At 46.7% G+C, this 24,088-nt stretch overlaps 1 protein-coding gene across 2 annotated transcripts in view; it reads right to left on the bottom strand.

Annotated features, from left to right (window-relative positions):
• Positions 1 to 24,088, bottom strand: part of fmn1 (formin 1) — a 532,192-nt gene that overhangs the window by 145,966 nt on the left and 362,138 nt on the right. For both annotated transcript variants that reach the window (XM_038785764.1, XM_038785772.1), the window contains one exon: positions 8,038 to 8,130. In XM_038785764.1, coding sequence (XP_038641692.1) covers positions 8,038 to 8,130 — 93 coding nt within the window. The remainder of the gene's footprint in view (positions 1 to 8,037; positions 8,131 to 24,088) is intronic.

The raw sequence follows: 24,088 nt of genomic DNA, 5'->3' as shown, positions 1-24,088 counted from the left end.
AACCTGGGACCCTGGAGCTGTGAAGCAACTGTGCTAACCACTGTGCTACTGTGCTGCCCCGACATGATGATCGGTATCGATCTAAACAGGAACAGGAACCTCGGCAGCACATTCGTTTTCATCGTCTGCACTCTCCCTGCCAGGTACGTGGGAGCACGCCGCACATCTGCAGGTCATTTTTGACTTTCTCCACCAGGCTGGTCAGGTTCCATTTGTGGATCTGAGTCCAATCTCTGGCTATATTGGATTCCAACATATCGGAATCTGTTTTAGGCCATTTTGAACGGGAGTCTCTCCAACTCTCTCCCTGCATCGTTTGGGTTCACTGGGAATTCCTCGCTTTTGCCCAGGTTGCGATTGTAACTTGAAACTGTTAGGGGCTGGTTTAGCACACTGGGCTAAATAGCTGGCTTTTAAAGCAGACCAAGGCAGGCCAGCAGCCCGGTTCAATTCCCATACCAGCCTCCCCGAACACGCGCCGGAATGGGGCAACTGGGGGCTTTTCACAATAACTTCATTGAAGCCTACTCGTGACAATAAGTGATTTTCATTTCATTTTTCATTTCAAACGTTTCCAAACTCTTTTAGGATCTGCATGATTGCCTTCAGTCCTTCCTGTGGCTTTAAGACGTACAGGAGCAGGTCATCCGCATAGAGTGAAACTCTGCTTTCTGTCTCCTCTTTGGATACCCTTTCAGTTTCTCGCACCCTGTAGCGCTATCGCCAGGGATTCGATTGCTAATGTAAAGAGGAGCGGGGACAGTGGGCATCCTTGCCTTGTGCCTCTTTGCAGCTGGAGGTATTCAGAGCTGGTGGTGTTAGTTCGAACGCTCGCCTTGGAAGGGTTGTACAGGAGTCTCACCCAAGCGGTGAATCCGCTCCTAGCCCAAATCGCTTCAGTAACTCGAGGAGGTACTTCCATTCGACTCTGTCGAAGGCCTTGTTTGCGTCCAGGGAGACGATCACCTCTGGTGTTACTAGCTTGTACCCTTCATTGCATATTTGCAAATAGTTCTAAGAGTCAGTGAGCATGATTCTCTGGCCTTGCTGCGCTTGAGTAAGAGCACAACTTGGCTGCTGAATCCCGGGTGAAGCCTCCTGGCAACCTCCATGTCTTGTGGGATACTTCCAAGTACCCGTGAGCCGACCAGATGGTGCTCGCTAAAATAGGGGCGCGATCCTCCAGCCACGCTGTGTCCAGAAAGCAGCTCGCCGTGGCGTTTAGTGGCCGTTGAAAGCCGGGAGACCATGTTCCCAGGATTTACCCGGCTCGCAACACCTTGCGAGATTCAACTGTGGCAGTGCCCCTGCCAGTGCCACCTGGGTGCCAAGCTGGCACTGCCAAGGTGTGACGCTGGCATTCTGTGCACGCATGTGAACGGCTGGGGCTGCTGGGGGGTGGGCATAGGACCCTCCCATATTGCATTCGGGCTGTGGGGCAGGGAAGTTGGGGATTCCTTTGGAGGCCTCAGAGTTTGGGATGGTGTACCTATCTCTTGCTACAACGGGGTATTCTGGTGAGCGGAGCTACCAATTGTAAAAAAAAACAGGTATATGTATGGCCTTGGCCGCACATTCTCTGTTCAGGCCCCTTATTCAAAGCGAGTCATGTTGAATTACCATGGGCGGGATTCTCCAATAATGGGGCTATGTCACCACGCCCGTGAGAAAACGGGAGAGAATCACTCCAGACTTTTTTCTAGAAAGTCCGGGGTGATTATCCGTTTTTAAGGGGGTTTGCAGGGCCCCGGAATAGACCATGTAGCTCCTGCTGCCGATACGGGGCCCTGCACTTCCGGACGCAGGTCCACCTGTGGTGCCAGCCTCGCGCGACATGGTGGACCCACACAGCGGGCCGGCACCTAAGATGTAGGCACACCCCCAGATCGTGCGCGCCCACCGATCGGTGGCTCCCAACTGCCTGGCCATCGTGGAGGACCCCCCTGGTGACAGATCGCCCCGCCCAACAGGACGGCCACCGCAACCGCGACTCCGAGCTCCTGCCGGATAGAACCATATTAGAACCACGCTGGCGGGACGTAAGCCGGTAGTCCACGGAGAATCGCCGCGGGGGCCTCTTTTAATGGCCCCTGACCGCCGCTGCGTCGACCACAGTTCCAATGCCCCATTCTCCACCAGCATCCCGGCACATGTGTTTGTCGGCACTGCTTGTCATGGTCACCATTACTGAGACTAGCTTTCAATTCCAGATTTATTAATTAAATTTGAATTCCACCAGCTGCTGTGAATGGAATTTGAACCCATGTCCCCAAAGAATTAGCCTGGGTCTCTGGATTAATAGGTTAGTGACATCACCATTACCACCATCTCCTTCAAAGTGTTCTGCATGCTCCAAATGAAAACCCAAGAATGATAGTCAAAAGAAAGGGCATTCACTCTGACTGGCATTTTCCTGGCCCCATCCACGGCATGTTTTCCAGCAGCCAAGATGGGCCTCCAAGGGCCGCCGGCAGGATCTTACAGGCCCGACGAGATCTGTGCCTGACTCGCTGCCGGGGAACACACTGCAGGAGTTCGCCTTCAGTGAGACAGGAAGATCGTACCGGTGGGAAGGGCAGGAAAATCCCGTCCTCTGTAAAAATGAAGCGGGTGTATGATCAGTAGCTGTGGGTAATGCTTGGTCTCCTGGCGGTAGGTCGCTGGGGCGGCACGGTAGCACAGTGGGTAGCACTGTTGCTTCACAGTGCCAGTGACCTCGGTTCGATTCCCTGCTTGGGTCACTGTGTGGAGTCTGCACGTTCTCCCCATGCCTGTATGGGTTTCCTCCAGGTGCTCCCGTTTCCTCCCACAAGTCCACAAGACGTGCTTGTTAGGTGAATTGGACATTCTGAATTCTCCTTCAGTGTACCCGAACAGACGCTGGAATGTGGCGACTGGAGGATTTTCAGAGTAACTTCATTGCAGTGTTAATGTAAGCCTACTTGTGACACCAATAAAGATTATTATTATTACTGTCAGATGCCTTTTGTAAGGATCCTGCCCACCAGCAGGAATGGAACTGATTCCCTTATTTCTCGTTTCTTTATTTTTGCTGTTGTCATTTTTGATCCATAAATGCCTAATGGACATGTATGTTTAAGTCAAGCAGCAGAGAGGAGGAATTCAAGAAGTTGCAATATAGTATACGGTGCTGCTAATTGTGGACAGCAAGACCAAAACTTTTCGGCACCTGAGAGGTGGGGTGGGACTCAGTTCGACTGATTGACTGTTGGCCATGAATTGGCCAAAAGGCAGTATTCTGCCCGGTAACAGGTGGTGATTGGGTCCTACTTGAGCGGAATAATTTTTAGAGACCTAATAAAAGCAGAGTTTGAATCCTGGATACTCTTCTCTCCTCTCTCACGAGAAAGGCTGTGAGTTGCTGTATTTCTGAAACTGCAGAGACCTGAATGAATCATTGCAGGCTGTAAACAGAGCCTGAGATTGGAAAGCTTACATTGAAGGAAGGTATACTTAATGACACCAACTGAAACAAAGACCCTTTCTCCTTTTACTCATGATTTTCACCCTTCTCCTCTCTTCTGTGTTTTTCTGTCTTGTGTGTGTATGTGTGTGTATAGAGGGTGGGGGCAAGTTAAAGTGGCGGATTAGGAATTAGATAATAGTTGACCAGTTGTATTTGCTACATATTTCATGACAGTTCTTGTTATAAATACAAAGTAATTGTGTTTAAATTTACAAACCTGGTGACTGTAATTATTGGGCAGCTAAGGGCCAAAGACTTTGGGTTTTTTCTAAGAATTATTGGTTAATTCAATTGTGTTACGAGTCTGGGTCAAGTGGGGCTGGAATTGACCACACACTAGCCCAGTGTGTTGTAACATTTTACTCTGCATCATTTCTTAACTTCCCTTTTTTTACACCTTGAGTGATGAGTCAGATGCTGGTTGCTTCAGACAAAAGATTATCCCTTAAACACCTGGATCAGAACTTCAAAAGGAGCCCAAACCCAGTCAATGCTATAGGTTACAACCAGAGTGATTGTCTGGACCATAACACGTGAACATTGAGCCAGGAACTGCAGAAGGAGGTTCAGTGAAGAATCAGTGAAAATCTAAGTAGAGACTATGAGAGATGGGAATAGGGATCTTACCCTAGAAGCTCTGATGAGGTCATGGAATTTTCTGCACCATCTCGGTTAGATCTTGGTCTACGCTACTTGTACTCACATGCTCTGCCACCTTCGAGCACTATGCTGCACGCTGGCAATCCTTTTGCTATTTGGAGGAAACAGCATCTCCTGTACCACCTCCTGCACAGCAATGGACAATCATGGATTCCTTGCCCTGGTACCCCTGCTCTCCATTTTTCACTGTCGTCAGGTACAAAATCTCACAGTAGCCAAAGAGACCTTTACGTTTTAGAAGTTTCGGTTGCCTTTAACTGGCATCGCTAACAAATGAATTCCTGTTCCCCCACCCAAATTGCTGTTAATCAACAGCATGAGGCATGGTCATCACTGCTCTCACATATTAAACTGAGGTGCTAGATTGCACATGCCTCTCAATGTAATCAGGCTTCTCTTTCATTTTGTGCAAGTTCCAGGTGACAAACCAAATTTCCCGCCCTCTCATGGTCATTAAGTATTTTTAAAATCTGAAATTCATAACGTTGCTACCTTATTAATACTGCTCATTGAACTGTATAAAAATAAAATTGTTTACGCCAACATACCTTGGAATTGCAATGATGTGAATTAAATCTAGCCAGTTGCTAACTGACCTGCTCAAAATCTAGATGATTAAATTAAATTTTTATCTTTCATATCTCATTCTGTAATATAATCACGAAACCATGGTGTTTACTTATGAATAACAGTTACAAATTAACATTTAGACCTATGAAAACTATGAGAGAGATTTACACAAAAATGAAGATAAATTGAGAGTTCAGATTTGGATGGATGGATTTGTTTATTGTCAGGTGTACCAAGGTACAGTGAAAAGTATTTTTCTGCGAGCAGCTCAACAGATCATTAAGTACATGGGAAGAAAAGGGAATAAAAGAAAGTACATAATAGGGCAACACAAGATATACAATGTAACTGCATAAGCACTGGCACCAGATGAAGCATAGTGTTAATGAGGTCAGTCCATAAAAGGGTCATTTAGGAGTCTGATGACAGTGGGGAAGAAGCTGTTTTTGAGTCTGTTCGTGCGTGTTTAAAAGACAATATTGGTTTGTCTGGAAATACTGGGACACTAAATGGATCACATGCCACCAACAACATGGCGATGATTTAGTAATCACAGATGTTATTGATACCATTAATATGATAAGTTTTTGCTTTGATCATTTGATGCTAATTTTCATGTTGATGTTTATATCATACTTTACAATATAAAAATCAATCACTGTTAATATCAATTAGAGGCCATTTTAATAAAACAACTAAATATTTTTGTCAACACTTATTTTGTATTCTCAACAAATTTCTTTGATCCAAAGTGCACTATTGACTGATCATCTGAACAAATTGTGATGCCCCATGTGCTTTGGGAAGCACTATTTTCTTTTTGGCAATGCCTCTTTAAGACCAAAGTGGGCTCGGGTGTATTCTGAAAGAGGACTAATTTGTTTCCTGACTATGACATTGTTGCGGTTCAACAGCTAAAAAGGAAAGGGTAAATAGGAAGCTAATTGCAGGGGGTTCACTCTGGCAATTCAGAACATACTGAACATTTGTATAAAGCAGAAACAAGCAATAGTATCACTAAGTGAAATAATGTTTTATTTATTAGTCGTTGAACAGATCCTGGTGTAGAAGAGGTGTCTGACAATGGAGCCCAAGCTGTGTTGCAGTCTGTGTTATACAGTTGAAAAGAACAGAGAATGTAAAAACAAGGGATTTGCGAACTGGGCAAGAACAATGGGCGGGATTCTCCCGTACCCGGCGGGGCGGGGTGTCCCTGTGGGACAGAGTGGCGTGAACCACTCCGGCCTCACTCTGATGTGGAGATGCCGGCGTTGGACTGGGGTGAGCACAGTAAGTAGTCTTACAACACCAGATGTCCGTTCATCTGCTGTTGCAGCGTCTGAATGGTCTCGCCAATGTACAATGCTTCGGGACATCCTTTCCTGCAACGTATGAGGTAGACAACGTTGGCCGAGTCGCACGAGGATTTACTGCGTACCGAGTGGATAACGTTCTCATGTGTAATGGTGGTATCCATGTCGATGATCTGGCACGTCTTGCAGAGATTTCCACGGCAGGATTGTGTGGTGTTGTGGTCGCTGTTCTGAAGGCTGGATAGTTTGCTGCAAACATTGGTTTGTTTGAGGTTGCGCGGTTGTTTAAAGGCAAGTAGTGGGAATGACCTTGGCAAGATGTTCGTCTTCAACAATGACGTGTTGAAGGCTGCGAAGAAGATGTAGTTTCTCCGCTCCGGGGAATTACTGGACGATGAAGGGTACTCTATCGGTCCATGGTGAGTCTGATGGTGGGATGGAACTTATTGATGTCATCGTGTAGTCGTTTCAGTGATTCTTCGCCGTGGGTCCAAAGTAAAAAAATGTCATCGATTCCATGGTGAGTTCACACTGCAACAATGAATGAACGGACATCGCACGACAATCGCCAGGGAGGAATGTTGCCTTCCAGTCGGGGAACAGTTCAGCAGTCAAGGGTATTCAGCCTCTGATCTTCGGGTAAGCATTCTTCAAGGCGGCCTTCAGGACGCGCGACAACGCAGAATCGCCAAGCAGAAACTTATAGCCAAGTTCCGCACACATGAGTACGGCCTCAACCGGGGCCTTGGATTCATGTTGCATTACATTCACCCCCCCACCATCTGGCCTGGGCTTGCAAAATCCTACCAACTGTCCTGGCTTGAGACAATTCACACCTCTTTAACCTGTGATTATCCCTCTCTCCAATTGCTCCTTTTGGATCTGTAAAGACTTCATTACCTGCAAAGACTCGCATTCAAAGTATCGTCTTGCATCTTTGACTTTGTCTATATATATGTTTCTGGAACCCACCTCTTCATTCACCTGAGGAAGGAGCAGTGCTCCAAAAGCCAGTGATTCAAAACAAACCTGTTGGACCTTAACCTGGTATTGTAAGACCAATTACTGTGCTTACCCTCACTAAGAAAGAACATGTTTAAACTTTTACCTCAAGAGGGTTTTACCTGTTGTGAGGTTGGTGTGCTTGGGGAATGGTGAACATTGCCCCCCGCCCCCGCACTCCAATCAGGAGAAAGTTATATACAGTACCACTGGGTTCAGAAATGTAATAAGGAGATAAATCCAACATTGATTCTAATGTTGAATTAAAAACTAAACCAAGATTCACAATGGGCATCCCCACAAGTTAGTCTGATTGGATAAGTCCATTGGAGACAACGTCACCTGTGAATTATGGTCAAATATTGGTCATATTACATGTCTGGAAATGTACTTATGATACTTTCAGAAAACATAGGAACAAGAGTAGGCCATTCAGCCCCTTGAGTCTGTTCTGCTACCATGGTTGCCCTGTGACCTAACTCCATATACCTGCCTTTGGTCCATATCCCTTAATATTTTTGCTTAACTAAAATCTATCTACTTAGATTAAAAATTAACAACTGTTCTAGCTTCAACTGTTGTTTGTGGGAGAGAGTTCCAAACCTCTATCACCCTTTGAGCGAAGACGTTCTTCGTAACATCTCTCCTGAATGGTCTAGCCCTAACCTTTGGACTATGCCCCCTAGTTTTAGAATCTCCAACCAGTGGAAATAGCTTATCTTTATTTATCCTGTCTCTCCCTGTTATTATCTTGAATACTTTGATCAGATCACTCCTTAACCTTCTAAATTCTCGCAAAAACAGGTTTAATTTGAATAATCTCTCCTCATAACTCAACCCCAGTAGTCCATGTATCCAGGAAAAGCAAGGAGTAATTTTCAGGTTTTATAGCACATGAACATCAGTTGAAGCTGTACTGCAAATTCCATGCGAAATCTGGAAATGTGATTTTTTTTTTCTGGTTTCCCACTACATAAGTGAGGTTAAAATATGTATCGTACTTACCATCTTGAATAAATGCTTCCATCTTTTCTTTGAAAGGTTGGAGCTCCTGCTCTGATGACTTCTGGCAAACAAGCCTTATTTCTTTCTCACATGCTGAAAAATGCATAAATCACCAAGGAAGTATTAGCTTTCAAAACAAAATTTTTTGTCACGGTTACAGCATTTAATCTAAATCTCATGAACAATTACCAAAGTTTGTTCAACAAGAGGCCAGAAAACTATCAAACATGTGGCCAAATGAAGCAAAAGCCAAGTCACATTTACAACAGGGTTCTGCACCAACATTTAAAATATGTTATGCTTTTATTTACACTGATTACTTCAATACCTACAGCAAAAAAAAATGATAACGTTGCTTCAATTTTAGCACTGGTTATGCTTGAAACACAGAACAGTATTTTAAAAATTATTTCATGGGATGTTGGCATTGCTAGCAAGTTCAACGTTTGTTACCCATCCCTAATTGCCCTTCAGAAGGTGATGGCCAGCCATATTCTTGAACCTCTGCAGTACATCTGGAGCAGATACACCCATGTTTCTGTAAGGAAGAGAGTTCCACTGACAGTGAAGAAAAAGCGATATAGCACCAAGTCAGGATGGCATGTGACTCTGGAGGGGACCTGGCAGTGGTGGTGTTCCCATACGTCTGCTGTCTTTGCTCTTCTGAGCATAGTGGTCAGACATTTAGAAGGTGCTGTCGAAGGAGCCATGGTGAATTGCTCCAGCTCATCACGTTTATAATATACACTGTACATCAGTGGACGGAGTGAATTTTAAACTGTTGGAAAGGCTGCTGATCAAGCACACTGCTTCATCCTGGATGATGGCAAGCAATCTTATGCAAAATGTTTGCAATATTTCTAAAAATCTGCTTTAGATTAAAAGTCTATTAATATTAAGTGAACTGTTCAATGTTTAATCCATATGTGTAGCTATCAATCCGGGAAAACTCCCAATAATTTAAACAATCAGTAACTACCTAGGGCGCTTAAAGGCCCCTCATGTTTATGGAGCAATAGAGCACGGAGGCCGTTTCCTCAGTCACCTCTTTGCTAGAGCAAGTTGAAACAAATCCTACCGCTCACGTTCCTCATCACCTGCATCCTTCTTTATTTCAAATGTTTACTGAATTATCTCTTCAAAGATGTCATAGATCTACCTGCTGTTCACGCCGGCAGGATATTCCTGTCCCACGCCAGTGCACGGGTTTCCCGGAGAGAAGTGGTGCAGTCACCAGGAAATCCCATTGACAATGGTGGGGTCAGTAAATCCCAATAATTCCCACCCATAGTCTCAACTCTTTCCTGTGGCAAAGATGTCACTACTTCAAAAAGCTTGATTACACAGATTATTTCTAACATCTCTCCTCATCCTGGGCATACATTTTCCACCAGGGTTCTCCTGATCATCTATTAGCACGTCTACCAAGAGCTTTGGAAGACCTCCAAAAACGTTCAATCCCTTCAGACAACTAAGAAATTGATGCCTTCTTGGTTTAATTTCCTAAACAAAGCAATTTATCTTTTTCTGTTCATTCTCTCAAAAACAAAATGATGTTTGAAAACTCACCATTAAATGTCCTCTCAGTCTTCTCAACTCCAGAGGATTTTATTACCTACATCTACCTTCAAAACTATAGTTTCTCAGCCCTGACAGCACCTTGGTGAATCTACACTATATGACCTCAATGTTTTTTTCCTAAATTTAGAGTACCTAATTTTTTTTTCCAATTAAGGGGCAATTTAGCATGGCCAATCCACCTATCATACATATTTTAGGATTGTGGAGGCGAAACCCACGCAGACACGGGGCGAATGTGCAAACTCCACATGGTCAGCGACCCAGGGCTGGAATTGAACCTGTGACCTCGTCGCCGTGCGGCAGCACTGCTAACCACTGCAACACCGTGCTACCCTGTGATCTCAATGTTTTAATGTCCTTTCTCTGATGAGGAACCCAAAGATATAAATAGTATTCTTAACTCCACCCACTCAATCTAAATTTATGAATGTATTGGACGGGATTTTTCTGCTAGCGGGAGCATTCAGTCCCGTCGACGGTGAGCCCCTGCCACCAGGATGCAAACAACGGGAAACCCCGTTGACAGTGGCGGGTCCGGAAGATCCTGCCACCAGATACTGGTCGGCCACCTCCACCGCTGAAAAACACATGGCTTTGACGGGAGGGGGGGGGAGCAATCCCATCCATTGTCATTTCTTCACTCGTATAATTTGGCTCGCTATTCAGGAAACCAAATACGCTGAGGATCTTTTTCTAATTTTCCTTAGGAAATTATCACCAGGGTATCTCAGATGGCGGTATTTCCCTTCCTACTGTGGAGTCAACTGGGGTCTCGGCCACCATTTTTTGGTCCCTGGTTACATCTTTTATCATTCGCACCATTCTCCAACATAAGTTATTCTTAATATTGTGAACAGAAAAGGGACATTATCAGATGTGACAAAGGTGATAGATTATTTATTGAAATCTTTCCTGGGGGTCACTGTGCACTCAGTATCAAAGTTGGTGACTGCAAATTGTGAAATCCAAGTCTTGCAGTCAATGAACACCTGTAACGTGCTCGCAAACAAATAACGGAAGTCATCAAATGTATTGCTGTCTGTGACATTGATGTGATGAAAATGGAGTATGGCTAATTTCCATCATGAAAAAAGAAATCAAAGTCCGTAAAACATTGTTTGAACAGTACAGCCTAAACTTTATGGCCCCACCAATCCCTTTGTACACGAATATGTTCAATGTGGCCAGTATTCAAGTGACACAAACAGGGGAGGGATTAAATATTTTGGAGGATGTATATTCCTCAATTTCACTTGTTTTGCATATGCCTTACCACATACAGTTGGGGAGATTCTATACTGTCAGACAAAAGCACTGCAGAAATTAGGGCAGCCCAAGGAGTTGTGGACATGATGGAGCATGTGCCTGTTTCTTGCCCCACCTGCCCCAGATCTGCTAAAGAATGGTTTGGCGAGATACAGAATAGGTCAGCCTGCCTTTTAATTGAATACTAAAGATTGAGAGTTGTGTGGAATCCACAAGATGCACAGGAAGTATCTTTTATGGGATTGCCTTCCCAAAAATAAACTATCATAATGTTTAAAAAAACATTATCTTCAGCCGAATCCAAGTCGAGTGCTAACAAAATTCAAAGTGATGTTTCAAATCAGAGGCATATGACATGCATAGCCAGCTAGGATCACGTGGATCCCTTGAAGAGTATAGAGGTCGAAGGAGTAGCTGACTTGTAATGCAGAACAAAGCCAGCAGTGCGGGTTCAGGTGACTAGGGGCTTTTCACAGTAAATTCATTGAAGCCTACTTGTGACAATAAGCGATTATTATTATAGAGTTAAGAGAGAAATCAGGGGGGTAAAAAGGGAACATGAGATTTATTTGGCAGATAACGCAAAGGAGAATCCAAAGAGCTCAAGGGCAAAAGGGTAACTAGGGAGAGAGTAGGGCCTCTTAAGGATCTACAAGGCCATCTATGTGCAGATCCACCAGATGTGGGTGCGATCCTAAATGGATATTTCTCATCGGTACTTACTGTTGAGAAAGACATGGATGTTAGGGGAAATAAATAGTGATGTCTTGACGAATGTACATATTATAGAGAAGGAGATGCTGGAAGTCTTAAATGGCATCAAGGTAGATAAACTCACGGGACCTGATGAAATATATCCCAGGACGTTGTGCAAGACTAGGGAGGAAATTGTGGGTACCCTAGCAGAGATATTTGAATCGGCGACAGCCACAGGTGAGGTACCTCAAGATTGGAGGGTAGCAAATGTTGTGCCTTTGTTTAAGAAGGGCTGCAGGGAAAAGCCTGGGAACTTGAGACCGGTGAGCCTAACGCCTGTGGTGGATAAGTTGTCAGAAGGTATTCTGAGAGACAGGACCTACAGGCATTTAGAGAGGCAAGGACTGATTAGGGACAGTTAGCATGGTTTTGTGAGTGGGACATCATATCTCACGAATTTGATTGAGTTTTTTGAAAGGGTAGCCAAGAAGATAGGTGCGGGTAGTGCAATCGACGTTGTCTACATGAACTTTAGCCAGGCCTTTGACAAGGTACCGCATGGTCGCTGTTGCAGAAGGTTAAATCTCACGGGATCCAGAGTGAGCTAGCCAACTGGATACAAAATTGGTTTGTTGTCAGTAGACAAAGGGTGGTTGTAGAGGGTTGTTTTTCAAACTGGAGGCCTGTGACCAGCAGTGTGCCTCAGGGATCAGTGCTGGGTCCACTGTAACTTGTTATTTATATTAATGATTTGGATGAGAATTTACGAAGCATGATTAGCAAGATTGCAAGTGATATCAAGATTGGTGGCATGGTGGACAGTGAAGGAGGTTATCTAGGGTTGCAACGGGATCTTGATCAATTGGGACAGTGGGCCGATGAATGGCAGATGGAGTTTAATTTAGATAAATGTGACGTGATGCATTTTGGTTGATCGAATCGGGGCAGGACCTACTCAGTTAATGGTAAGGTGTTGGGGAGAATTATAGAACAAAGAGATCTAGGAGCACAGGTTCATAGCTCCTTGAAAGTGGAGTCCCAGGTGGACAGGGTGGTGAAGACGACATTTAGCTTGCTTGGTTTCAATGGTCAGAACATTTAATCCAGGAGTTGGGATGTCTTGTTGAAGTTGTACAAGACATTAGTAAGGCCATACTTGGAATACTGTGTACAGTTCTGGTCACCCTATTATAGAAAGGATTTTATTAAACTAGAAAGAGTACAGAAGAGATTTACGAGGATGCTACTGGGACTTGATGGTTTGAGTTGTAAGGAGAGGCTGGATAAGCTGGAACTATTTTCCCTGGAGTGTAGGAGGCTTAGTGGTGAACTTATAGCGGTCTATAAAATAATGAGGGACATAGATAAGATAGTCAACATCTTTTCCCAAAGGTAGGGTAGTCTAAAACTAGAGGGCATGGGTTTAAGGTGAGAGAGCAGAGATACAAAAGGGTCCTGAGAGGCAATTTTTTCACATAGGGTGATGAGCTGCCAGAAGCAGTAGTAGAGGCGGGTACAATTTTGTCTTTTAAAAAGCATTTAGACAGTTATATGGGTAAGATGGGTATAATGGGATATGGGCCAAATGCGGGCAAGTGGGACTAGCTTAGTGGTGAAAATTGAGTGGTATGGACAAGTTGGGCTGAAGGGCCTGTTTCCATGCTGTAAACCTCTATGACTCTATGATAGAGGGTGGTGAACCTGTTGAACTGTTTGCCCAAGAAGGCAGTGGAGGCTAAATCACTGAATATCATTAAGACAGAGATAGATAGGTTCTTAATTAATTAATTTAAAAAATTTTTTTTTCGAGAACCCAAATCATTTTTTTCAATTATGGGGCAATTTAGCATGGCCAATCCACCTACCTTGCACATCTTTGGGTTGTGGGGGAGAAACCCACGCAAACACGGGGAGAATGTGCAAATTCCACACGGACAGTGAACCAGAGCCAGGATCGAACCTGGGACCTCGGCGCCGTGAGGGAGCAGAGCTAACCCACTGTGCCACCCTGCTGCCCGGTTCTTGATTCATGACAGGATCGGGGATTATGGTGAGAAGGCAGGAGAATGGGGTGAGAAACATATCAGCCATGATTGAATAGCGGAGCAGACTCAATATGCGAATGGCCTAATTCTGCTCCTGTATCTTATGGTCTTAAGCCAATTGAAGGGCATCTTCGAAAAACTGGACCGGGGTCGGGGGGGGTGGGGGGGGTTGTTGTCTCCCAGAATACTAAAAGGTAAAAGATTGTCTGCAGTCAAATAGCGATGCCACCACTCAGAAAAATCTATCCATTTTGTCCAGAGGTCAAAAGTTGGGGCCAATATGTCAAAAAGCTTTGAAACCTTTTCGCTGCCAATGAAATCACAGCAGAAGAGAAACAAAAAGTAATATTACTTGCTGTTTGTGACCCATAAACATACAACTTTGTGCAAAGCTGAAAAAACGCCAGAGGCTCCGGACTCCAATCTTTTGATGAATTAGTGCAGTTAGCGGCGGGCCATAAAATCTCCGACTCTCCAGAACTAGGGTCATAGTTTGAGGATAAGGGGTTTAGGATTGAGGTCAGGAAACATTTCTTCACCCAGAGAATGGTAAATCTGTGGAATTCACTACCACAGAAAGTAGTTGTGGCCAAAACATTGTGTAATTTCAAGAAGAAATTAGATATAGCTCTTGAGGCTAATGGGATCAAGGGAGATGGGGAAGGCAGGATCAGGGTATTGAACATGGTGATCAGCCATGATCATACTGAATGGCGGAGCAGGCTCAGGGGGTCAAAAGGTCTCTTCCTGCTTCTATTTTATATGTATCTATGTATCATCATGCAGAGATACAAGTTTCATATAGTCATCAGAGGTCCGCATGAATCGGTATCTGCTTTCGTAGTCAGACTTTGACAAAAGTTGAAACATTGTGAATCTGGTAGTTCTCTCTGCAACATGCTGCGTGATCGATTGGTCTGTGGGATCAACAACTTAAATATTCAGAAGAGGTTGCTGGCAGAAATGAAGATTCCTTGGACAAGGCGGTTGAGTTGGCTCAAGCAATTGAAAGCACTGAGCAGAGCGCTTACAAATTGTAAAGTGTGCAGACCGAGGTGAACCAGTTATGATGGGAAATGACGGCCACTTGAGGTTCCCGAAGCGAGTGAGAAGTGAGGCCAGAAACGTCACAAAGCTGAGAGGTTTGTTACTATTGTGGGGAGAGCACTCCAAGGACAGATGCGCTAAACAAAGAATTTAGCTGTTTCAAATTTAATAAGAAAGGCCGTTTGCAAGCCAAGTACAGAGGCAGCATGTCTAATTCAATTTCCCCAAAATAAAAACGGTGGCTACAGTCAACAAGCTTGAGGAAGACCCTGAAGAAACATCAAAAGCATTACAGTCTTAAAATGGTGAGATTAAGCAAAACAACCCCCATTAAGATCACTCTCATCGCCAATGGCCATCCACTCAAAATGGAGGTCGATACAGGAGTGGCTGCTACAGTATTGCGTGAGCAGGTTAAACCACCAATGGTCAGCTTTCCCCCTGAAATGGGAAAGCAGCCTATGGTCATCTGGGACTTTGTCGACTTTATCTATTGGATAAGGAGACTTTTAAGTATCTGCAGGGAGGTCTACAACCTGTGAATCTCAGCAGTCGTACTTAGCCACCTATACTGAAATGAATGAAAATCGCTTATTGTCACGAGTAGGCTTCAATGAAATTACTGTGAAAAGTCCCTAGTCGCCACATTCCGGCGCGGCATCCATTCCAGTATTATACCAACAGTCAGCCCAGTTAAAATGTAATAATTGTAGAGTGAAAGAGGCCAAGCCTCATTGGGTGTGATTGGCTGTAGAAAATCAAATTGAATTGGTTAAAAATATTCAGGATCATTGCCGGGGTTTTCCATGAGCTTCGATGGAAATATCATAAGTTCTCCCGGAGAGAGTTAGGATGCATCAAAGTTGTGAAAGTAAATGTCTATTAGAGCCGGAAACAACACCAAAATCTTTAAGTGCCAAACCAGTGCCTTATGCTTTACAGGTGGAGTTGAAGCGTCTGAAAGACCAGGGGATAATTACTCCAGTAGAGTTTTCAGAAAGGGCGCACCCATCATCCCAATCTCGAAGCTGGACCGCACGGTCCAAATCTGTGGTGATTATAAGTAAATAAATATCCTATACCTAGGATAGAAAATTTATATGCTCAGTTGTTTGGAGGTCTTAAATAAAGTTACATTTAAGGCATGCATACCAGCAGGGCAATCAAAAGGGTTTTGGAACCAAATAATGCAGTGGAATTTAAGTATTTTCTCGGGAAGGTCAATTATTAGGGCCGCTTTTTGACGAACTTGTCAACCATTTGACACCCCTGCATCGACTGCTAAAAAGCACCAGCGTTGGCAGTGGGAGGAGTCCCAGAGGAAGTCTTTTGATCAGGTCAAGCAGGTCCTGCAGCTGTCAACCTTACTGGTCCATTTCAACCTGGAAAAACCCAACGTAGTTACTTGTGATGCATCACCGTATGGCTTCAGTGTGGTACTCTCACACAAAATGAAAGATTGTGTGGAAAGGCCTCCCCGTACACTATCGCATACTGAAAGGAAATATTTCCAGATCGACAAAGAAGGTCTGGCCGTCAACCATGCTGTAAAAAAAATTCATCAAACCGTTTACGTTGAACATTTGACCACTGTCCCGTACCATAAACCATTATTTGGCAATTTTGGTGAAGATAAACCCGTCCCACCAATAGCATCAGCGCGAGTACAAAGGTCAGCACTGCTCTTGGCGGCATATTCATATACCTTTCAGTATAGACAGGGAATTTAGATATTAAATGCAGATGCTGTGAGCAGGCTTCCACTGCCACAAACAATTTCTGACCCTCCCATTCCGCAGGAGATCATCGTGACTCAAAATTTTCTTGATACACTACCTATTTTTTCCGGTCACATTAAAGTGCGGACCAACAAACTCCCTGTGATAAGATAACAGTTATTCAGAGTTTCCATTTCGAGAAGCAGGAATGGATTAGGCCCGATATGCAATGTAGGGACAAAATCACTTGTGAGGAGTGAGTCCTCCTGTGGGGTTGCCGAGTGATAGTACCACCCCCTGGTGGCAACCTCTTCTTCAAATTACACAGTGGTCACCCAGGGATCTCTAAAATGCAGATACTGGCCAGGAGTAACGTATGGTGGCCAGGGATCAACAAGGATATCAAAATCATCGTCAATCGGTATGACCACTGACAGTCTCTACACAAATTACAGCCTCCAGCATGTTTGCACCTGTATGAGTGGCTGGGGCGTTCGTGGACGAGACTCCACATATATAGACTTTGCGGGTCCCTTTTTGGGTATGATATTTTTGGCTGTCATAGAAGCCCATTCAAAATGGCGAGATATCCAGCCTCTGCCTTCCACCACTATAACAGCCACAGTGGACAAGCTATGCCAAATGTTACCATTCACGGCCTGACTGAGGTGATATCTCAGACAAGAGTATTGCCTTCACAACTGCAGAGGTTCAACTCTCTGTAAAGTCCAATGGGATCCAGCAGGTAAGGATAGTCCCCTACCACCCCTCATCAAACAAGCTCGCTGAAATAATGATCCAAATCTTTGAAGCAACAATGAATAAACAATCTCATTGGCCACTATTGCTCCACTTGGCAGACTTCTTGCTCTCACACAATTCAACCCCACATAGAACCACTGGAGTGGAGGCTAAGCAAGTTTCACAGAAACGCCACCAAGATACTTCCAAGGGGGACAGGTTGTTTCAAGCAGACGTTTAGTATACGTGTGGAGCTTTGGTGGAGGTCCGGAATGGTTGCCTTGAAGAGCCTGTATACTACCTCATAGACCAACAGGGCCATGAGGCTAGAAAGCACATTGACCATCTGAGGAGGAGAGAATCGGAAATCCCTGAAAAGGGGCAGATGGATCCAATCCCAGTTCTCAGTATACCACCTAACGAAGTGGTGGCGGCAGAACCAATATCTTCTGAAGGGGATTCTTCTCAAGCCACAGAGGGAGTTGATGTGGTAGTCAGCGCAACTCCTGTTTTGAACTCTACTGAACTGTCTGCCACTACCAGAGTCTCAGATGCTCCTAATCTGGAACAGCCAAAGGCCAATTTGAGATGTTCGACAAGAGTCCGAGGGATTTACTTTATGAACTTTGTTTTAAGTTTCCTTACTGTAACCTTTTTGTGTGTATAAATGTCAACATGAGTTTTCTGTTTCTGTATTACAGGGATCTGTAAGGGAACTTAAGGTGGGAGGAATGTAGTAGCGTGGCCCCTTTAAGGGGCAATACCTCATGGGCCAAGTGAGGGACCTGGAACCTATGGCATCGCAAGCATTTCAGGGTTTAGGCGCGATTCTGGCTGTTGGGGCTTGGCCAGGATTAACCCAGGAGTCATGTGAACAAGACCTGTGTGTTAGTTGTGCTGTCCAGTGTGTATGTTCAATGTTTGTGTTTCAACACTGCCTCGCCGATCACCTCACAATATAACAGAGTTCTACAGTCTAACATACTACAATATAACGACTATTTAAACAACCTGCCCCTAAACTCCCATGATTTCCACGGGATGGCAGAAGCGAATGTCAATTTTTAGATGGTTGAATGGACAATAATATACTGATCAAGACTTGGTGTACCTCATTTTCCATTCATTCTTTTTATGTTGCAAACCATTCTGTGTGCATTTTCACTCATTCAATACTCATTCATACCACTTCATCAAAACAATTTACAAGCATAATGTGCAAACCTTAGTGCTATGTGATCTCCATAAACGTATCCTCCCCCAATTATTGAAAATTTGTTGTGCCCAGTCTATATAAAGATTAAAATTCCCCATGATTACTGCACTATCCTTTCCACCCCCACATGCCCCCCCGCCCCCCTCCCTCACCACTGTGAATCACGCATGCAGCTAATGATGCCCTCTGTGACTCTGCAGCAGAAGCTCTCCCACAATCGCCAGGAGAGGGCCCAGACTGGTGAAGGGGTGCCGGGCATACGAATCCTCACTACCTTCGAGGAACGAGCCATGACGGTAACTGGCGTGGCCGAGAACAGTGGTAACCAGTTTTGGAGGCTGGAGGACCTGCCAAACGTGAGTTGTTATTGCCTTACAGTCTGACCCATCCCTCCCACTGACCACATGTCCATTCTCCCGCACGTCCTCCAGACAACGGTGCCGGACCATCATGGGTGGCCCCCTCTCCTGCCTCCCGGGAGACCACCTCAGAGAAGGGCTCCGAGGATGGCACAATTGATGCGTCAGTGTCATCCCCACTCTCCATCAGCGCAGATACACAAACCATGGTGGGAAACATTATTTATCAAGCTTCTGGGGCACAATCTGGTGAGCACCACACAGTTGTTGATGTACATTAGGTGGAGGCAGGATGCCCCAGGCGAGACTGCAGTTGGAGATCTGCTGGATCCCAGGACGCAGCTGTGTCCCAGTCTGATGCTGAACCTCTGCTACAGGGTTACCTGGAGCTGATGGAGACTGTGATATTCTGAGGAAAAGATCAGCAGGTCCATAGTCGATTGAAAGAATCCCAGAGGCTACAGGCGGAGGAAATGTCTACAGGCACAGGAAATGTCGTCAGCAATGCGCGGCACCGAGACCAACACTGCTAGGGTGGCGACCATACTGGAGAGCCTGATGCACGATGACGGCACCATGAGTAAAGGTGTCCAAGGCGTTGAATCGTCAGTGATGTCCATGGCTGAAGGCCTCAGCAAAATACCCGACTCGCTGGGGGATGTGACCCAGTGCCGGGCTGAGCTTGATGAGGTTCTGCGGGACATGACCCGCCCTCAGATGGGAATGGTTAAGGCTTTGTGGAGCTTGTCCCAGTTGCAGGTGGGCATTGACGAGGTGCAGCAGAGAATGGCCCAGTCACTGAGGAGCATCGCCGAGGGCGACGACACCGTGGTGCAGACCATGGGGAGCCGCTAGGGCTGGCAGAGCCGGATGATGCAGGGGCAGACGGGGCTCAAACCGGCTGCCCCTCCATCCCAATGTCATCCCCATTGCTTTCCAGGTATCGAGCAGGAGGAGAGGGCACTGGGTGCCAACCAGGACCCGTCTCATGGAGTGGCAATGGTGACTACCAGCTCCCCCAAGTTCCACCCCTCTTATGAGGCCGTGTCTCGAAGACAGAACATGGGACACGGCGTCACGCCTGTGCATGTGCCACCGACTAGTGAGCCAGGGCCCTCCGGCTTCAGAGCCCTCAGAAGACGACCGCCAGGGGCATTGAAGGCCATGGGATGTGGTAAGCAGCTGGCTGCCTCCACCTCAGATGTACATCCTGGGGTCACACCTAGACGTAGCGGTAGAGCTAGGAAGGTTAAGCACGTTGAGGATCACTGAGGGCAACGGGGTGGGGGGTTAAGGGGTTGGTGTCGAGAGTGGGGCAGCACCATCGGGAGAGTGGGGAACTGTTGGAAACTTGTGACACATTAAAAACCCTTGACCACAACCAGTATGGCACCTCTGTCACTTTCATCCGCAATGTGGGCTGACCTCCAAACCCTTGGCCCATTGCTACAGGCATCTCCCCCTCTCCCAGCACTCCCCACCCTCCGGCTGTGGACATTTCCTCGGAGCTGTGTCCTAGTCCCTGGGTGTTCAGATGTTGGCTGTTGCATGTGTGATATTGCCTCCCGCAGTGTTCAGACACAGTGTCCATGCATCACAGTCTAATTGGGATACTAGGCAATGACTCCCACATGCTACATGGTCCACCCACCCACGGAAATCCGCATGGGTTGTGTGAAGTGCTCACTTTTTTTATAAATGTTTTTTTATTGAGTTTTCATATTTTATATATGACAAATTACAAGTTATTAGAGAGAGAGAAAAACAAAAAAAACAAAAACAAAAAAAAAACAAAGGAAAACACAAAAATTTTTTACATGAATATTTACAGGTAAGCATCTTCATAACAATAATTGTGGCCGCCCCCTTTAGCCAGCATACATATTTTACATTCCCCAATATGGCCGAGGCACATGTTTATAGGCATTTATTTATAGTTTGGTTTTGGGCCTTGGCTTGCCATCAAACCCCCATACCGAGCCCGTAGCCCCCCCCCCCCCCCCCCCCCCCCCCCTCCCCCGGCTACCTTCCCCCGATTCCCGCCCATTTTCCCCTGGTTCTTGGCCACCCGACTATTCTTCCTCATGTACGTTGGCCACAAACAGGTCCCGGAACAGTTGCATGAATGGCTCCCACGTTCTGTGGAAGCCGTCGTCCGACCCTCGGATGGCGAATTTGATTTTCTCCATTTGGAGAGATTCCGAGAGGTCGGACAGCCAGTCTGCAGCTCTGGGTGGTGCTGCTGACCGCCAGCCAAACAGGATTCTACGGCGGGCAATCAGGGAGGCAAAGGCAAGGGCGTCCGCCCTCCTCCCCAGGAATAGATCTGGCTGGTCTGAAACCCCGAAGACCGCCACTATCGGGCATGGCTCCACCCTCACCCCCACCACTTTGGACATAGCCTCGAAGAAGGCTGTCCAGTACTCCACAAGTCTGGGGCAAGACCAGTACATGTGGGCGTGGTTGGCCGGGCCTCTCTGGCACCGCTCACATTTGTCCTCTACCTCCGGGAAGAACCTACTCATACGGTTTCTCGTTAAGTGGGCTCTATGTACCACTTTTAGTTGCGTCAGGCTGAGCCTTGCGCACGTGGAGGTGGAGTTGACCCTATGCAGTGCTTCGCTCCAGAGTCCCCACCCTATCTCCATCCCCAGGTCGTCCTCCCATTTCCTTCTTGTTGCGTCCAGTACGGTGTCGTCCCTGTCTACCAGTCGGTCATACATGTCACTACAGTTCCCTTTCTCTAGGATACTTGCGTCCAGTAGGTCTTCCAATAGTGTCTGTCGTGGCGGTTGTGGGTACGTCCTTGTCTCCTTTCGTAGGAAGTTTTTGAGCTGCAGGTACCGTAGCTCGTTCCCCCCAGCTAGCTGAAATTTCTCTGTCAGTTCGTCCAGTGTTGCGATCCTGTCGTCCGTGTATAGGTCCCTGACTGTCAGTGTCCCCCCGTCCTGCCTCCACCTTTTGAAGGTGGCGTCGGTCAGTGCTGGTTTGAACCTATGGTTGTTGCAGATGGGAGCCTTGTCCGACATTTTGTACAGGCCAAATTGCTGCCGCAGTTGGTTCCAGGATTGGAGGGTGGCTGTCACCACTGGGCTGGTGGAGTGTTTTTTGGGTGGGGATGGGAGTGCTGCCGTGGCGAGGGCCCGGAGGGAGGTTCCCATGCAGGAGGCCTCCTCCGCACGCACCCACTCGGCTTCTGGCTCCTGGATCCATCCCCTTACTCGCTCGGCTGTTGCCGCCCAGTGGTAGAATTGTAGATTCGGGAGGGCTAGCCCCCCCCTGGATTTTGTTTTTTGTATGACCTTCTTTGGGATCCTAGCATTTTTACCCCCCCATACGAACGCCATGATATGTTTGTCCAGCGCTTTGAAAAAGGCCTTGGGGATGTAGATCGGAATGGATCTAAACAGGAAAAGGAACCTGGGCAGTACGTTCATTTTGATCGTCTGGACTCTCCCCGCGAGGGAGAGCGGGAGTGTGTTCCATCTTTGCAGGTCCTTTTTAACTTCCTCCGTCAGGCTGGTGAGGTTCCATTTGTGGACCCCTTTCCAGTCATGGGCTATTTGGATCCCCAGGTAGCGGAATTTATTTCGGGCTTGTTTGAACGGCAGGCCCTTTAGCGCTGCCCCCCCCCCCCCCCCCTTGCGGGTGTACTGGGAAGATCTCACTTTTGCTCATGTTGAGTTTGTAGCCCGAGAAGGCTCCAAACTCTTTCAGGAGCGCTATGATTCCGTCCATGCTGCTTTGTGGGTCCGAGATATAGAGGAGCAGATCAGTGAAGTGCTCACTTAACCACGATTGCCATTCGCAATTCCCTATTCGCAATAGCCTTCAGCTGCATGGCCAGAGGTCTGGGCAGTCACTGGGGCGTTATGGTTGGTCGGTGGGTCAGATGGGCAGGGGCTAGGGTTGCCCCCGAAACGGGTACACACGATCCAGGTGTTGGCATGGTGGTGCCACACGTGATTGCCACACCAGCCTTCCCCCCCCCCCCCCCCCCCCCACCCCAACCCCATACCTGCAGAGGGTTCCACTCCCCCAGCTGTGAGTCGTTGTCGTTCCCACCCCACCTGCCGAGCACTGGGGTGGAATGCCCTGTGCTCCCGGGGATTTTGCCTTTGAGCGATGGTACTCGCCTCCTCAGTTCCCCGCAGAAGCCCTTCTGCCAGGTTCCCATTCAAGAGGAATACTAATCAGCACCAGCGTGACCACTTGCTGGGGAGTCCGACGAATCGCGGGAGGCCGTTGGATATAGTGTCGCTCCCGTTAATTGTATGGAAATAGGGCTTAAGTTGTGACAATTAGTTTCTTGCCACGCTATGGCAGGATCCCGATCTTGTCTGCAGGCGTGGGCCGGTTGCATCTCAAACTGTTTGGTGCCTGGTGCGGTTCTCGTTTCCGCAATCATTTTGCTCGAGCAAGAGCGCAACGAGGCCTGAGAATCGTGTCATATAACTACAATTGGGAAACCTAAACACAACTCCCACCAATGTTTCCTGCCTCTTGCTGTTCCTTAGCTCCATCCAAACCTATGTATTGATCTTGTGGCTCAGGAGGTAGCACCCCTTGCCTCTATGTCAGAAGCTCCTGGTTCAAGCCACACTCCAGGACTTGTTGGCCAGATGGTTTTCGAGGTTGATAATCAGCCTGCTAATCCTCCCAACACAATACCACTATTTTCCAAAGGGGAAAAGTGTGTGAAGATACAAAACAAACAAACCCAAATTGATCCTGCTTCTTCTTTTGCTGACCCATGCTCTATGTTGTTTGTCCTCCCACTGTACCTTCCTGATCCCTTCTATTTATAATTATCTAAACAATGCCTCCCTTAGAGTTTTGGCATTTCTCTTGCTGTTTTTACCCATTCCTGCATTCCCCCTGGCCCCTTTTGTAGTTTAAAGCGTTGTCTCCTGCCTCAGTTATTCAATCCCCCAGTACTCTGGTCCCAGCCAAGTTTAAGTGGAGCTGGTCCTAACAGAACAGTTTTCCTTTCCCAATGCCGGTGACGTGAAACTTCTGCCTGCTGTACCATCCAGTGTGAGTCGTGCTATGCTTCCTGAAGTCAATGATCAGCACGGAATGGCGCTGAGAATTGTGCAGTCATCCGCAAACATCCCCACTTCTGACCTTATGATAGAAGGCAGGTCATTGATGAAACAGCTCAAGATGGTTGGGCCGAGGACATTACCCTGAGGAGCTCCTGCCTTGATGCCCTGGAGCTGAGATGATTGACCTCCAACCACCACAACCATCTTCCTTTGAGCCAGGTGACTCCAACCAGCGGAGAGTCCCCCCACCCCCCACCCCCACGATTCCCATTAGGGCTTCTTGTTGCCATACTCGGTCAAATTATGCCTTGATGTCAAGGGCAGTCACTCTCAG

Source organism: Scyliorhinus canicula, chromosome 2, assembly GCF_902713615.1.
Source record: "Scyliorhinus canicula chromosome 2, sScyCan1.1, whole genome shotgun sequence".
Classification (NCBI taxonomy): Eukaryota; Metazoa; Chordata; class Chondrichthyes; order Carcharhiniformes; family Scyliorhinidae; genus Scyliorhinus; species Scyliorhinus canicula.
Note: the sequence above shows the minus strand (reverse complement) of the source record. Positions and strands in the feature narration are given on the sequence as shown.